Consider the following 15281-nt stretch of genomic DNA (forward strand, 5'->3'; position numbering starts at 1 on the left):
TAGCCCAGAAGCAACACTCCAAATATGCTGCTGCCCCTCACCGCTATCCCCATAACGGCACTGTCATCTCTACCATGTCTTCTATATAAAACCGGAATTATAAAGCATGAATTCAGGTCAGGCAGGAGAAATATTTCTCAATTTTCCTGTACCAAAATACAAAACAGAAAGTGAGAGAGACAGACAACAAGACCAAGAAATAAAGACAGAAAGACAGAAGAGAGGGGACAGCAGGATGAATGATTTAAGAAAAAAAAAAAGTCATCTCCAGAGTTGACAAAAAAATAAATGAATAAAACCAGAAGTCCATTAGGCTTTAAGTATCCAAATCCCTAAAAATATTCATTCAATATGACCCAGAAATTCAGTCATAAATTGAATATATTCAGTTTCTTCTAGAAAAAATACTAGGTTAAATATATAATACACATATATAAGAATGTTCTCCACAGTAATGTTTACAATATTGCAAACTACTGCAACAGTATTAAATGCCCACCAGAATAAGGATGGTAAATTATACTACTATAACATGAAATATGATGCAAACATTTTAAAAATGAGTAGCTATATTTAGTAAGATAGAAATATGTTAATATAACAGTAAATAAATATAGATTATAAAAATGTTAATATAAAAGAGTCCTACTTTTAACATAAAAGTTTAGTGAGATAATTACAAAAACAACTTGCAATAAATATACATAAACATTAAGGCCATTCAAGAATTCATAAAGTTAAAACTCAGGTCAAAGAATGAAGTACTTACCACCAAGTCCCAGTTATTTTGTTCAAGCAATGTAATAGCTTCATCGATGTTTTCAATGCCGGTACATGCCTAAAAACCAAATACATATGCATTTTTTAGGATTTTAGAAATGAGGTCAGACTTAAAATATAAATGGTATAAAACATAATTTAAACTGCATATAATCTGAATGAAGTCAAGACATTAAGGGGCTCATACTTCTCAGTAGTTAATACACAAGAGTTTGAAAAGTCTCTCTTGCAAATATTAACAATTACAGGGATGGGAAGAGATGACCCAGTCAGAAAAGGTGCCAACCCTGACAACCTGAGCTCATACCTGGGACCCACATTATGGAAAGAGAATCAACTCTTGTAAGTTGTCCTCCAACTCCACATGTATGCCACAGCGTAAGAAAACGCAAACACAAACACACACACACACAAATGAACAAATAAATGCAGATTTTGACCAGGAATGGTGGCGCACGCCTTTAAACCTAGCATTTGGGAGGCAGAGGTAGGTGGATGTCTGTTGAGTTCTAGGCCAGCATGGCCTGAATAATGAGTTCCAAGCCAGCCAAGACTACCCAGTGAGACCTTGTCTCCCTCCCCAACTACGAAAACAGAAACACCCTGTGAAAGCCAAGAACAGCACATGAAGCAAACACAGAAACACCTGCTGGAGATGGACCTTTTTATTTTCCCCTAAGACTTAAAAACAAAATGACAGAATTTAACTATCCAAACACAGGACTGAACACTCAAGTAACACAATTCTCAAATTATGAAAATGAAGCCATAAAAAACTTTCAAAATCAATCTGTTACCATCAGCATAAACTTAGACATTGGGAATTAACTAGCACGTTATTTATCATAAGCCAATTTACACTATCCTTTGATCCTCTCAATAATCACAGGAATGAAACATATGTCCATTAGAATTCTTACACATAAAAAGTCAATATGAGCCAAGTAACTTACGTTTCTTTCAATCCTTTTACCAACCTTTTGAAGTAGCTATTATGCCCATTTTAACAAAGAGAAATCAATGTTTCAAAGATACTGTCCTGGTTTCATTTTTGTTGGTGTGATAAAATACTCAGACAAAAGCGACTTAGGGGAAAGTTTATTTTTAATCACAATCCTAAATCTCAGTCCATCACTTCAGGAAAAGTCATGGGAGAAGACACTTAAGACATACTGTAGTTTGATTTTATTGTTGAGATAAAGACATCATGACCAAAAGTAACTTAAAGAAGGAAATGGTTTATTTTGCCTGCATGAAGGGAAGTCAGAAACTCAAGCAGGCAAGGTCCCTGGAGGCAGGAACTAAAGCAGAGGCCATGGAGAACACTGCTTACTGGTTTGCTCACAGAGCTTGCTCAGCCTTTCTTATACAAACCAAGACTGTCCAGAGGTGGCACTACCACCAGCAGGTTGGGTCCTCCTCTATCACCTATCTATCAGTCAAGAAAATGCCCCCATGGACTTGTCTGAGGGGATCTGATGGAGACCCTCTCTCAGTTGAAGTTCCTCTTCCCATTTGACACTAACTTGTGCCAAGGTGACAGAAAAGTAACCAGGATCACACAGCAGCTCACACATCACATCACAGTCGAGAGCAGAGAAAAGGAAGGCGTGCATGCTTAGTACTCAGCCAGTTTTCTTTATCTTATACAGGCCAGGGTCAAAAAATATGAACATTTAATATGAAAATGTGGTGAGTTCTTAATTTTATGTAACCTCAACATCCATTTTGAATAGAGGCTCAGAAGAGGACATAATTTAAAACACCACACCATGCTCAAATGGCTGAAGCTAGTGAACACAAGACAAAAGAGATGTGATACTAAACCCAATTCTAACTTTCCACAAATAAGGACCATAGAACTCTCTAATTGCTCTCACTAAGGATTATTTTCCATTGACACTGAGTTTGAATATATGACTTAATCTCTTTCCTATGAAAACTATAATAAGCACGTGGTGGTATAGTAACTCTGACCATGTCTTCAAAAGCATGAGTTTCTACTTATACTTCTATATGTCATCATTGTCCTAAGATTGGGGGGGGGGGGGGCGCATCTCTAAGATCCTATGAGAAGATGTCAAAATAAATACACATGAATCACACATGAAACCAGATATTGAGGAGTCAATCCCAAATACATATGCAACTTCAAAACAAAGACTCTAAACAGGATCAACCACCACAGAGAAATGCCTCAATATTCCTATGGTATCTGGCCACTGAGTTACAGAGCTGTCACAGAGAAATAGCATTAGTTTTGAGTGAAATATTGTATCTGAGACAACTCATATAATGCTAGTAGTAATAAGTGAAACCACATTACCTAGCCATACCACTTCTAGGTATACACCTGAAGGACTATATAAGGCAACTGATGAATGGTTAAACAAACTGTGGTGTAGATATATAATGATGGTGTGTGTATATACAATGGAGTTTGCATCAACCATAAATGATGAAATTATGTTATTTGCTGGAGAATGGATCTAACTAGAGATTATAACAATAAGTGAACTAAATTTGACACAGAAAGACAACTGCCATATTTTTATCTCATTTTTGCTTCAAAAATTCTTTATAGATAGATAAAGTCATATAAATATCTTTATATAAATATCTATATATATTATATATATGACATGAAAGTAGAAGGGAACAAGGGGAAGAGAGGAGATTAGCAAGGTGGAGAAAGGAAAGAAGGATTAAGGGTAGGGAATGAGAGGGGGCAAATATGGCCAAAGTATATAATGTACTTTTAAAAAATATATTTTCAATAAAAGTTTTCACTATAAAACTGTCTATAAAGTATAACACTATGAATAATGACTATATAACAATTAAAATTATTTAAATAAATAAAATAAAAATACTATAGCACAAAGTAGTTACCTAAGAAATGGCCTGATCATATATATACATACACACATAAATACATATGGGTACACATACATGCTTACACACATACATACACAAACTAACTAACCACATGACAGTGTTTTGGTCAATGACAGACCATCTATATGACAGTGCTATACCATACGTGTAGAATGTTAAATCAAGTCAGTTTGTTCATACAACATGATCTCTCATGATCCTTACCTCTAGGTTCAAACCCAAAACATTACATATTTTCTACCAGACTTATATCCCTGGTCCACTTTTTCTTCCTTCTCGAACAAGATATACAGTACTATTCAATGACCATTTATACTAAGTCTATAATTTATAGGTCTATTTATAATTATAGGTCTATTTATATTGATTGGGATTTTCTTGTGATTATGGGTTAATACTTTCCTGATTCTTTATATGCTTGATAACTTGTGATTATATCCAAATATTTTGACCTTTTTCATATTTTGAATGCTGAATATCTCTAAATATTCTTGAGCCTTGTTCAGGAGCACCTGAAAGCTTTTGAAGCTTCCTTAAAAGTTCTGCTTGAGCCAGGCAGTGGTGGCGCACATCTTTAATCCCAGCCCTTAGAAGGTGAAGGCAAGCAGATCTCTGTGAGTTCGAGGCCAACCTAGGCTACAAGAGCTAGTTTCAGGACAGGCACCAAAGCTGAGAGAAACCCTGGCTTGGAAGGGGAAAAAAAAAGTTCTGCTTTCCTTTTGAGCACTCTGGGATACCTCAGTATATAAAAATATACATTGAATATATATTTAAGATGTTCCACTTTCTATGAAAGCCTCATGCACCTGGCAGAAACAAATATGGGCTACAGAGATACTTTATTTCATTAACATTTTCCATTTTGTTTTATTTTATTCTTTCTTATGAATAGTTCCAGCACTTGTCAAAGAATTTTAAGTATCTGAGAAATGCATGGAAAAACAAGTTTCAGGGCAAATGATTCATTTCTGGAAAAGTTATAATGTATTTCGGCATAATAAAGCCTCTAAAAAAATACTCTGGGAAAGTCTTCCAACTTTTTAAACCCAAAAGGCTCTAAACTAACTTAATGAAAACTAAAGACTTCATTTCACATTTAAAAAAGAATTGCATCTCACAATCTTGAGAAATACCAGTTTCTTTTTCACTTTGATTACTAATTTTGCTTTCTAAGTTAATGTCATCTTTACGTTAAAGTATGAAATTAAAGGGATTTGTTTCTTTTTACTTTGTAATTCTCTGAGTTAAATGGTAATCATAGATGGATGTGTGGCAGGTAAATAGAGGATATTTTTATTTTATCATAGTAGAAAAAAATATATGCTGTAGGATAATGCTCTTGCACACTGTAAAAAATTGTCCTTGTATTGGTTTAATAAAACACTGATTGGCCAAAAGCAAGGCAGGAAGTATAGAAGGGGCAACCAAACTAGGAAAAATTCTGTGAAGAGGAAAGGTAGAGTCAGTCACCAGTCAGATGCAGAGGAAACAAGATGAGAATGCCTCACTGAGAAAAGGTACCAAGGTACATGGCTAAATACAGACAAGAATTATGGGTTAATTTCAGTTGTAAGAGCTAGTTAATAATAAGCTTGAGCTAGTAGGCCAGATTATAATTAATATAAGCATCTGTGTGTTTCTTTGGGACTGAATGGCTGTGGGACAGAAACTTCTGTCTACAAATAAAGATTTGGAATGTGTGACAGACAACCTAAGCAAATTATTCTATTTCTTTGAGTATTACCTACAGTGAAAAATAATATCTTCCTTATGAGTACTGTGCTGGCTAGTTTTATGTCAATTTTACACAAGCTAGATTTGATCTAGAAGAAGAAACCTCAGTTGACAAAACGGTACCACCATAATGAGCTGTGAGCAAGTCTGTGGACATTTTCTTAATTGATAGATTGATATGGAAGGGCCCAGCTCACTATGGGCAGTACCACCCCTGGGCTGACGGTCCTGGTTTCTACAAGAAAGCATACTGAGAAGCTGGAGAGATGGCTCAGTGGTTAAGGGCACTGACTACTCTTCTAGAAGTCATGAGTTCAATTTCCAGCAACCACATGGTGGCTCACGACCATCTGTAATGAGATCTGACGCCCTCTTCTGGTATGTGGGCATACATGGTGGCAGAATGTTGTATATATAATAAATAAATAAATCTTTTTAAAAAAAAGCATACTGAGCAAGTCATGATGCACAAGCCAATAAGCAGTACCCCTCTATGGTCTCTGCATCAGTTACTGCCTCTGGAGTTTGAGTTCCTGTCCTGACTTCCTTCAATGATGGGCTATGAATGTGGAAGTATAAGCCAAATAAATCCTTTCCTCTCCAAGCTGCCTTTCATCATGATGTTTCACCATAACACTAGTAACCCAAACTAAGACAAGTACTTTCCTCATTTTTTATGTAAGCTATTTGTTTTTATAAGTATTATTTACTAATGGGAGGCTGGGAGGAGGTGGTTTTTTTTCTCCTTTTCTCAATAAAAAAAAAATTCTATAAAAAAAAGTATTATTTACTAATATGATAAATCATTAGTATGACTAATATGTGTTTTACTTGGTAAATTCTATGTACACGTGTATGTACAGAAGCTCCTAGACTTATTAGTGAGATTATATTCCTGCATACCCACTGCAAATGCCATGTCAAAATGCATCTATAATCTACAACATATTATAGCTTAGCAAGACCGTGTTTGGTACAGTGTCAGTTAGTTATAACTCAACCACATAGCTGACTGGGAGTTTCAGCTTACTGCCCAACAACATGAAAAAATATCTAACCATGTAAAGATAGCATGAGAAAAGATCAAAATTCAAACTAGAGTCTCTGTTGAAAATCACCCAAAGGGGGGCTGGAGAGATGGCTCAGTGGTTAAGAGCATTGCCTGCTCTTCCAAAGGTCCTGAGTTCAATTCCCAGCAACCAAATGGTGGCTCACAACCATCCGTAAAGACGTTTGGCGCCCTCATCTGGCCTTCAGGCATACAGACAGAATATTGTATACATAATAAATAAATAATAAAAAAAAAAAAGAAAATCACCCAAAGGAAAAGTTGAAAACCTATTAGGTAAAACCACTGTAAGTCAAAGTCTATGGAAGTATTTACAATTATGAGAATGTGCATATTCTAATGAAACTAAAATAATTTATCATATGTACTATTTAGTTTGAGACTGGGGATGTAGTTCAGTAATGGAGTGCTTGCCTACTATGTGCAAGGCTTTAGATTTGAGCCCTACAACCAGAAGAGAAAAATTAAATAAAGATCTGATCTTCCTATAACAGAAAACTTTAAAACACTGAAAACAAGTGAACAGAATATATGGAAGTATTTAGAGCAGTGGTTCTCAACATTCCTAGTGATGCAACCCATTACTACAATTCCTCCTTTTGTTATGACTCTTGACCATAAAATTATTTTAGTTGCTACTTTATAACTATAATTTTGCTACTGTTATGAATCATAATGTCAATATGTTTCCCAATGCTCTTGGGCAACCCCTATGAAAGAGTCATTCTGCCCTGGAGGTGGCAATCCATGGGCTGAGAACCACTGATTTAGAAAGCTAGCATGTAGCATTTGTCTCTTTTTGTTTATGTTAACAGTATCTTTATAAAAATAATCTGAACCTATATTGCTATAATCTAACTAATTAGCTCCTCCTGAAAAGAAAAACCCTGCTTGATATGGATATAATTTCATCTGTAACCTAAAATGTATGTTCTCAAGATGGTAAAATATTTCAGCTTGGCACCAAGCCTGATAATCTGAGTTTGATTTCAGAACTCATGAAGTAGAAAAAGAGAACCAACACCCATAAGGGGTTCTGACCATCACACATGAAATGTGCCATGCATCCATACATTCACATACACACACAAATACACATGCATGCACACACACACATACAGAGAGAAACGAAGCAGGGAGGTGGGGGAAGGAAAAGGAAAGAATAAAGAAATTTTTAAATGAAAAATACAATGAAATTTATTGTTCACAGGAAAAGGCAAAAGAAACCATCACAGAAAAAAAAAATGTACCAAGGCCACTGAATGAAAAAAGAGGGAAAAAAAAAAACATCAATTTTTTGAGGTCAAACAGACCTGGAACTTGAAGCAATCCTCTTGCCTCCTGAGTGGTGGGGATTACTGGCATGAGCCACCAAGCCCATCTAGTTAATTTAATTATGAGCTATTTCATTACAAATAATGCACAGCTTCCCAAAACAAAGTGTACCTCTTTAAAATTAGTTGTTACTGTCAATTAACAACTACATAGTTTTAAGTGTTATAAGATCGTTTAGAACACAACTTCCAAGAATTATTACAATTGCAAACCATAGCATTTCTAGATAGTTTTTGTTTATGAATGTTCAAAGTACCTAATTTACATTCTTTTCATGAACAGGGTAACAGCAATAGTAATTACATTTGACTAATATTATATATAAAGAAAATACACACCTAGCTAATTACATATTCATTATGTTTACTATTTCTTATATTTCTTGATAGGAAAAGCTCATAATTTTATGATTAAAAAACAAACATGAGCACTTTCTGTACACAGTGTTGGGAAAATTGTACTTTGAAAATCTGGCTGTATATATTTTTCTTATTTATGTAACAAAATTTGCTGAGAGAATATGTATATTTTTGATCCTTTTGTGTTTTCTCTTTGTACGATAACTGACATACATTTGAATAATGTCTAGATTTTGAGGAATTATTTGGGTAATGGAGAATTAAAACTTTGTAGACATTTAAAAATGAAAATTAATTGTGCTTGGCTTCTCCAAAAGGTTATCTGTGGAATAAATGCCTTCTAGAAGCATCTCCTAGAATTGGTTAACCAAAGATTACACTATGTTTGCAGCTGTCAAATGCAGTGGGACAGTCTGCAGTATGTTTTTTGCACAAATACAGGATTTAGTGCTCTTCCACAGCAGATGCTCACAAACCACTTTTAACTCCTGCTACAGCAAGTCAATGGCTCTTGCCTCTGAGGGCACTTGCACTCACTTGCACACACTCACACATAGATACACATATACTCATAATTGAAAATAATAATAGTTGGGGCTGGAAAAATAGTTCATTGATTAAGAACACTTGCTAATCTTCCAGAAGACTAAATTCCTACCACCTACATGTTAGCTAACAACCGTTTGTAACTCCAGTCCCAAAGAGTTCAGTGTCCTCTTCTGACCTCCAAGAAACAAACATGGTGCACAGACATGCATGCAGGTGAAACACTCATAAATAATAACTGGCAAATACCAATTTTGAATTCTAAAAACAACAAGAAAGACAGGAGGAAAAAGGTGGCTCGGAAAGATAGGGACACGAAAGAAAAGCCAAAAAAAAAAAAAAAAAAGGACAACAAGCATTCATCTTAGAAAACTAAAAACTATACAGTTTTGTTAAAGTATAAATGTATATGAGGGCCAGGCATAGTGGGGCACGCCTTTAATCCCAGTACTTGGAATTCAGAAGCGCAGGGATTTCTGTGAGTTCAAGGCCAGCCTAGTCAACAGAGATATCTAGACCAGCAAGGGCTACATAGAAAAGATCCTCTTTCAAAAAAGAAAAAGCATATTGACCAAAAAAAAAAAAAATTAAAGTTGAAAAAAATTAAGAAAAAAGAAAGAGAAGTAGGCTAGCAATTTCCACATTACAGAAAAACTCGGACATAGGCAAGAGATACCAAATACTGAGAAGTTAAGTGTATATGCAGTACAAAAAGAATATGACTGTCAGTGCTTCCATCACAGAGGGGAACATGATTTCAAAAGATACCTCAGAAAAGGCAGACAGAGGGGCTGGGCTAACCATGTCACTATCGAGTGAGCACAAGAGGCAACGTGGAGCAGCACAGTATCATTTACTGTGGGACCCTCATCTTCCAAAAGTAGATTACTCCAGCTTTTATCCTTTATCTCAGACAACTGTATCACCTACCTTCTAGCAAGTAGAGTTCTAAACTCCACATCTTATTAGGCATACTTAAGTTACATTAACTTAAGTCTGAGAACAAGTAGAGTGAAACAGTATATGTACATACATCTGGCAACTTTATGTACATACTCTCAAGTAACTATCTTTTTTTAATTCAGTGAAAAAGTTTTCTTGTTAAAAGAAATTATGAATGATACCAGTATGAATTTTACCCAGCTTAATGTGTCACTGCTCATTTTCACATCAATCTTCTAATATACTGCACTGGCAATGTATAGGGAAAAAGACAGGAAGGAAGGAAGGAAGGAAGGAAGGAAGGAAGGAAGGAAGGAACTGTAATACGAGTTCTAAACGTTCTTAATAAAAACATGCCTATAATCTCAGTGCCAGAGAAGTAAAGGCTGAGGATCAGAAGTAATTCTCTGCTTTATAACAAGCTAGGGGCAGGACCCGAGGAGGAAATGGGGGGGGGGGGGGGGGGAGGGAAGGGAGAAGGGTATTATAAAATTAGAAATTGTCTATTGTTTTCCAAAATAATCACTATGAAGCTTTCTTAGAAATGCTAATAGAGCTGGGTGTGATGGGACGTGCTTTCAGCTCCAGTACCTTGGAAGCAGAGGCAGGTGGATTTCTTTGAGTTCAAAGTGAACCTAGTCTCCATATAGAGTTCCAGACCAGAAGCTATATATATGGCTATATGAGATTCCCTCTCTCCCCTTCCCTTTCCCCTTCTCCCAACCCCCTCCCCGGTCTCACTCACACACAAACACTCACACACACACACACACACACACACACACACACTTGTATGCACAAAACCCCCTAAAAATTACTAAACAAAGAATAGCATGAATATTCAAATACTAGAAATGGAGGAGGAATTTCTAGACTTAGCACAGACTGAGTAAGCCATCTGCCAAAACAATTCAGATAATTTACTCTGCTTCAGTGCTTACCAAATTCAAATACTGATGACCAAACTGGTTTCTCTGGTATGTTAATACCAGGAAAAAGGCATCATGAATATTATGCTCAACTAAAAGTATCCACTCCTTTGTAATATTCTGGTTAATAAGTAATCACAGCACTAGGGAGGTAGCTGCAGGAAATCGGGAGTTCAAGGTCAGTAGTTCAAGACCAAAGGGTCAGAGTTTAAGACTAGTAGTACAGCTTGGGCTACATGAGACGGTGTATACCCAAGCATACACACAACCTCATCTCTCTAACACACACAATTCTGGTTAATAAATCCATCTCAGGGTTAGAGAGCTGGTTGAACAATTAAGAATAGTTCAATTCTCAGCACCCACATGGTGCCTGACAATCATTTGTAACTCCAGTTCCCAAGAACCTGATGCCTTCTTCAGGCCTCTATGAGTACCATGTACACACATGGTACAGATAGAGGCATACAGACAAAGCATAAAATAAAAATAAATCTTTTTTGAAAATCTGTTTCCTATGCAGCTGTTATTCTAAGTCAATTACCCAGAACATTATCACTGAAATAAAAAATAAACTAAGTCTACAAAGCAAAGGCTCAAATTATGAATTTCTGATGAGGGTGTCTACCTTTTTCATTACTTGAAATGCATTTCACAGAAATATCAAAGCCAAATATTAACAATTGTGGTTAAATTCTAGCAGTATCTTAAAGTTAGAATTTTTATTTATTTTCAAATACATCAAAGAGGAACTTTTGCTTATGATACCACATGTATATAAATAAGAACACAAAAATCATACAGGCCAGTCAAATGCATTTTTTCATATACACTACCTTCTCCTCTAAACAAAAATATATGATTGAAACCAATGTCTCCCTTCAAATGCCCCTCATAAGTCTTAATGTCTTCACACCTAGCCTACTATCAAACTGTTTCTCAAAAACTACTGGACTTTCTGCATCAAAACAAAAACAAAAAAAACACTCAAAGATTTACTACATTTAAGTCACATTTAACCACACTTCAATTTGCCAAATGACAAAAAGAGGAGGAAAAAGAGAAAAGGATTACTTTAATACTTGAAGTCCTTTATTCGTTGAATATCCCTATTCTGAGAACCCAGTATGTCCCAAAGCTGAAATCTCTTCAGCATCAGACACTCAAAATATTTTACATTGTGGAACATCAGACTGTAGATTGTTTGAATTAGGGACACTCAACCAGGACAATCTATTTAAATACTCCAAACTCTGTAAAACTACAAACACGTGAATTACTAGTTTCAAGAATCTCAGGTAAGTGCGCAAAACAAATATATGAAATTCCTGGCAAGTCCTTCCCTCTTTCTCCAGTGCGGTTGTCTGTAACAACTTCTACCTTATTGTTTGCTTCATAAAGTTACCTAGCTTTTTATTTCTCCATTCCTGACCTCCTAAATGAGCTAAAAGAGAGAGGCAGATATTAGACTTATTATATTTCTCTCGTTGCACAACCTTTCTCCTAGGTGGTCATAACAAACATTCGTGCCAATAGAGCACTGACAACACCCAAAAGTCTAGATGATGAACCAGTAGTTCACTGGAGCTACTTATAGCAGCATGGGTGACTCTAGAGCAGCTTTTTGTGCCACAAAAAAGCTTCATCTTCTATGACTCATGAAAGCTGCATCACTGAATATTGCACTGGGAAGTTACAGCGTCTGTGTAACTTGTAGGCAGCTCTACTGAAGAGTCCCCATGCTCCCAGAACCCCATTAAACCCACTGAGTTACCAAGCGAGACTTAAGCAGTATCATTTCCTTGATCTGCTGTCAGTTCCAGATCTATTCTTAACTTCTCACAGCTCCCTAAAGTTGTGCAACACAAGTGTCCCCAAATAAGGACAATCAGAACCAAAGAGGAGTTTAGGGTATCAGCTTTGACCTGTTCTAAGACATGTAACTAAGGCATCTGAGAGTGGCGCAATAAGGACAATCCCAACATACCTGTTCTTCTACGGGTAAGAAAACATCCAAAATAAAGCTGAGACATATGGAAGTAGGAAGTAGCTTCCTGGGCAGCCCTCTTCTATGGAGTATTGACTACAATAAAAACTTCCCTGATTAAAAGAGTCCACAATGTGGCTGAAGGACTAGTAGATGCATGTAGTCCCTGAGAGTAGGCCTTATGGAATAAGACTGTAATCAAGTTCCAGTGGCAGTTTCACGGCCTCTGCTATGGGTGATAAGAGAAGCAACTGAGGTATGGCTTAACCAATAATGGGGTCAATTAGAAAAATGAGATCTTGTCTTATACCGTACGAACTTAGCTGAGAGTAATTTTTTTGTTTATTTTTATTAATTTATTCACTGTTTTTATGTATGGGTGTTTTGCCCACATACATGTATGTGTACCATATGTATGTCTGGTGCCCACAGGGGTCGGATCCCCTAAAACTGGAGTTACAGAGGGTTGTCAATCGCCATGTGGGTACTAGGAATCAAATCCCAATCCTCTGGAAGAGTAACAAGTGCTCTTAACTGCTGAGCCATCTCCCTATCCCCAAGAGGACATTTTTTAAAAATTTTTTCCTGAGCATTTTCAAGTTAGGAAACACTACTAGAAAATTTTGTACAAAATTTGGAAGGCAGTGAAGAAATAGCTAACATTAGTACTCTCCAAAGTCTGCTGAGGGGCTGTGATGTAGCTCAATTGGTAGAGTGCTTGCCTAGCACACATAGGCCCAGTGACCAATCCCTCCCACAGCATAAACCACACATAGTAGTACACATGTGTAATCCTAGCATTTAAGAAATAGAAGCAAAAAGATGAGCAGGTGGAGGCCAGCAGATGCTACAAAGAAAGTCCAAGACCAGCCTGAGCCATTAGCAGGGTCATGTCTCCAAAAAGAAGAGCAATGAGTCTAGGTGTACTACCAAGCAGCTCTGGTAGTACACTGTCTCACCTCAGTGGCATTCAGCACAAGACAGGCCTAGAACTGCTCCAGAGTCATAGCAATCATCCTCATAAACAAAGATATAAAATTCTCCAAGAAAGTATCAGCAACTTAAGTAATATTTGAAACAGTAACAAATCATGATTGACAAGTTCGGGCCAATGGGGCAAATCTGGCTTCACATTCTTCAGCTCCATTATATTCTTATGGGACCATTGTATACAGTTAGTTCTTGACCAAAACACCACTATGTGGTTCGTGACTATACTATTATACAAACTTTATTCTAGAAAGCTATAAAGTCTTTCCTTTCTTTAAAAGAAAAAATACTTGAGCAACAACAAGTTTACGTGAACTAAAAAATTATTAGATTGGTAAAATTGTACTAATAATTCTCAAAAACAGGAATGTTTTGGTAAGTTTTACAAACCGCTGATTGTACATCTTTGAGCAACAGAGAGAGAATGGATCTTAGTAAGCTTACATTCTCATTTCTATCCACAAGAGGGAGCAAGTATTTAACAATTCTTGGAAATTTCATTATACACTTGTTTTCACATAAGACTTTCAAAAAAAAAAAAGACTTTCAAAAAATAGTAATAAAAAAGTAAGAAAGTCTACCATGATAGCCAGGCACATTGATAGGAGCTAAAATTAGAGGGTAAAATGAAAGCTACTGTCCTAGGGTTTCACAGGTCTTTTAATCTACTGATTCCTTACATTAATGCCGACACACCTCATTTTTTTTTGTTTTTTTTTGTTTTTTTTTTTTTTGGTTTTTCGAGACAGGGTTTCTCTGTAGCTTTGGAGCCTGTCCTGGAACTCCCTTTGTAGACCAGGCTGGTCTCGAACTCACAGAGATCCGCCTGTCTCTGCCTCCCGAGTGCTGGGATTAAAGGCGTGCGCCACCACCGCCCGGCTCACACCTCATTTTTATAACCTACTGTAGATTACAACTTATAAGTATTCACTATAAACAGAAACTAAAAACATGATGTAAAGAGTAAATAAACTGTCATAATCTAATTTATAAACTAAAACTTTACAGGTAGAGGATGTGGTGGCACTTGGGAGGCTGAAGAAAGAGGTTCAAAGCCAGCAGTGGTAACATAGCAAGTTCAAAATCATCCCTAACTATACAGTGAGACCCTGTATTCAAAAACTCCCCTAAAACTGCTACTGTGCTAAGCAACATAGCATTAAGATTGCAGAAGGTTGTGGATATTACTATATTACTATCTTCTTTATTCAGAGTTAACTCCAACAATCTAAACCACCTGCCTTTTTCTTTAATTTACTTTAAACACAATGTTAGCAAATTAGCATTTATCTCTGGAAATAACTATAGTTATTAACAGCATTTCCCGCATTTAGGAAAGGGAAATCTTCAAAATGTACTAGCAATAATAAAAACATAAATGCTAATACTGAAAACTAAAATTATGTTCATTAATGACACATGAATACAGCTCTTTGGTTTTTTACATAGAAAGGATAGATTCCAACAAGGCATAGTGATGTATACCTATAATTCAAGGACTCAAAAGACAGACGCAGGAGGATCTAAGAATCTAAACTCAACCTTCCACAGAATAAGGCCTTGTCAGAGAGAGGGAGGGAAGAAGGAGAGAATACAAGAAGTGGGGGAGGGCTCCAAAAGGGAATAAGGAACTAGGCAGGTGACTTCAAAAAAAGCTCCTCAAATTAGGTGTGTTTATATAGACACAATGCAGGGAATGCAATATAATTCAA

The 15281-nt window shown here is 36.3% G+C and overlaps 1 protein-coding gene across 1 annotated transcript in view; it reads right to left on the reverse strand.

Moving 5' to 3' along the window:
- Faf1 (Fas associated factor 1) overlaps positions 1-15281 on the reverse strand; it is a 298559-nt gene that overhangs the window by 261529 nt on the left and 21749 nt on the right. The window contains exon 2 of the mRNA XM_041652128.1: positions 770-838. Coding sequence (XP_041508062.1) covers positions 770-838 — 69 coding nt within the window. The remainder of the gene's footprint in view (positions 1-769; positions 839-15281) is intronic.

Source organism: Microtus oregoni, unplaced genomic scaffold, assembly GCF_018167655.1.
Source record: "Microtus oregoni isolate MIOR12 unplaced genomic scaffold, Mior012 000005F_ref0000423, whole genome shotgun sequence".
In the NCBI taxonomy this organism is placed as follows: Eukaryota; Metazoa; Chordata; class Mammalia; order Rodentia; family Cricetidae; genus Microtus; species Microtus oregoni.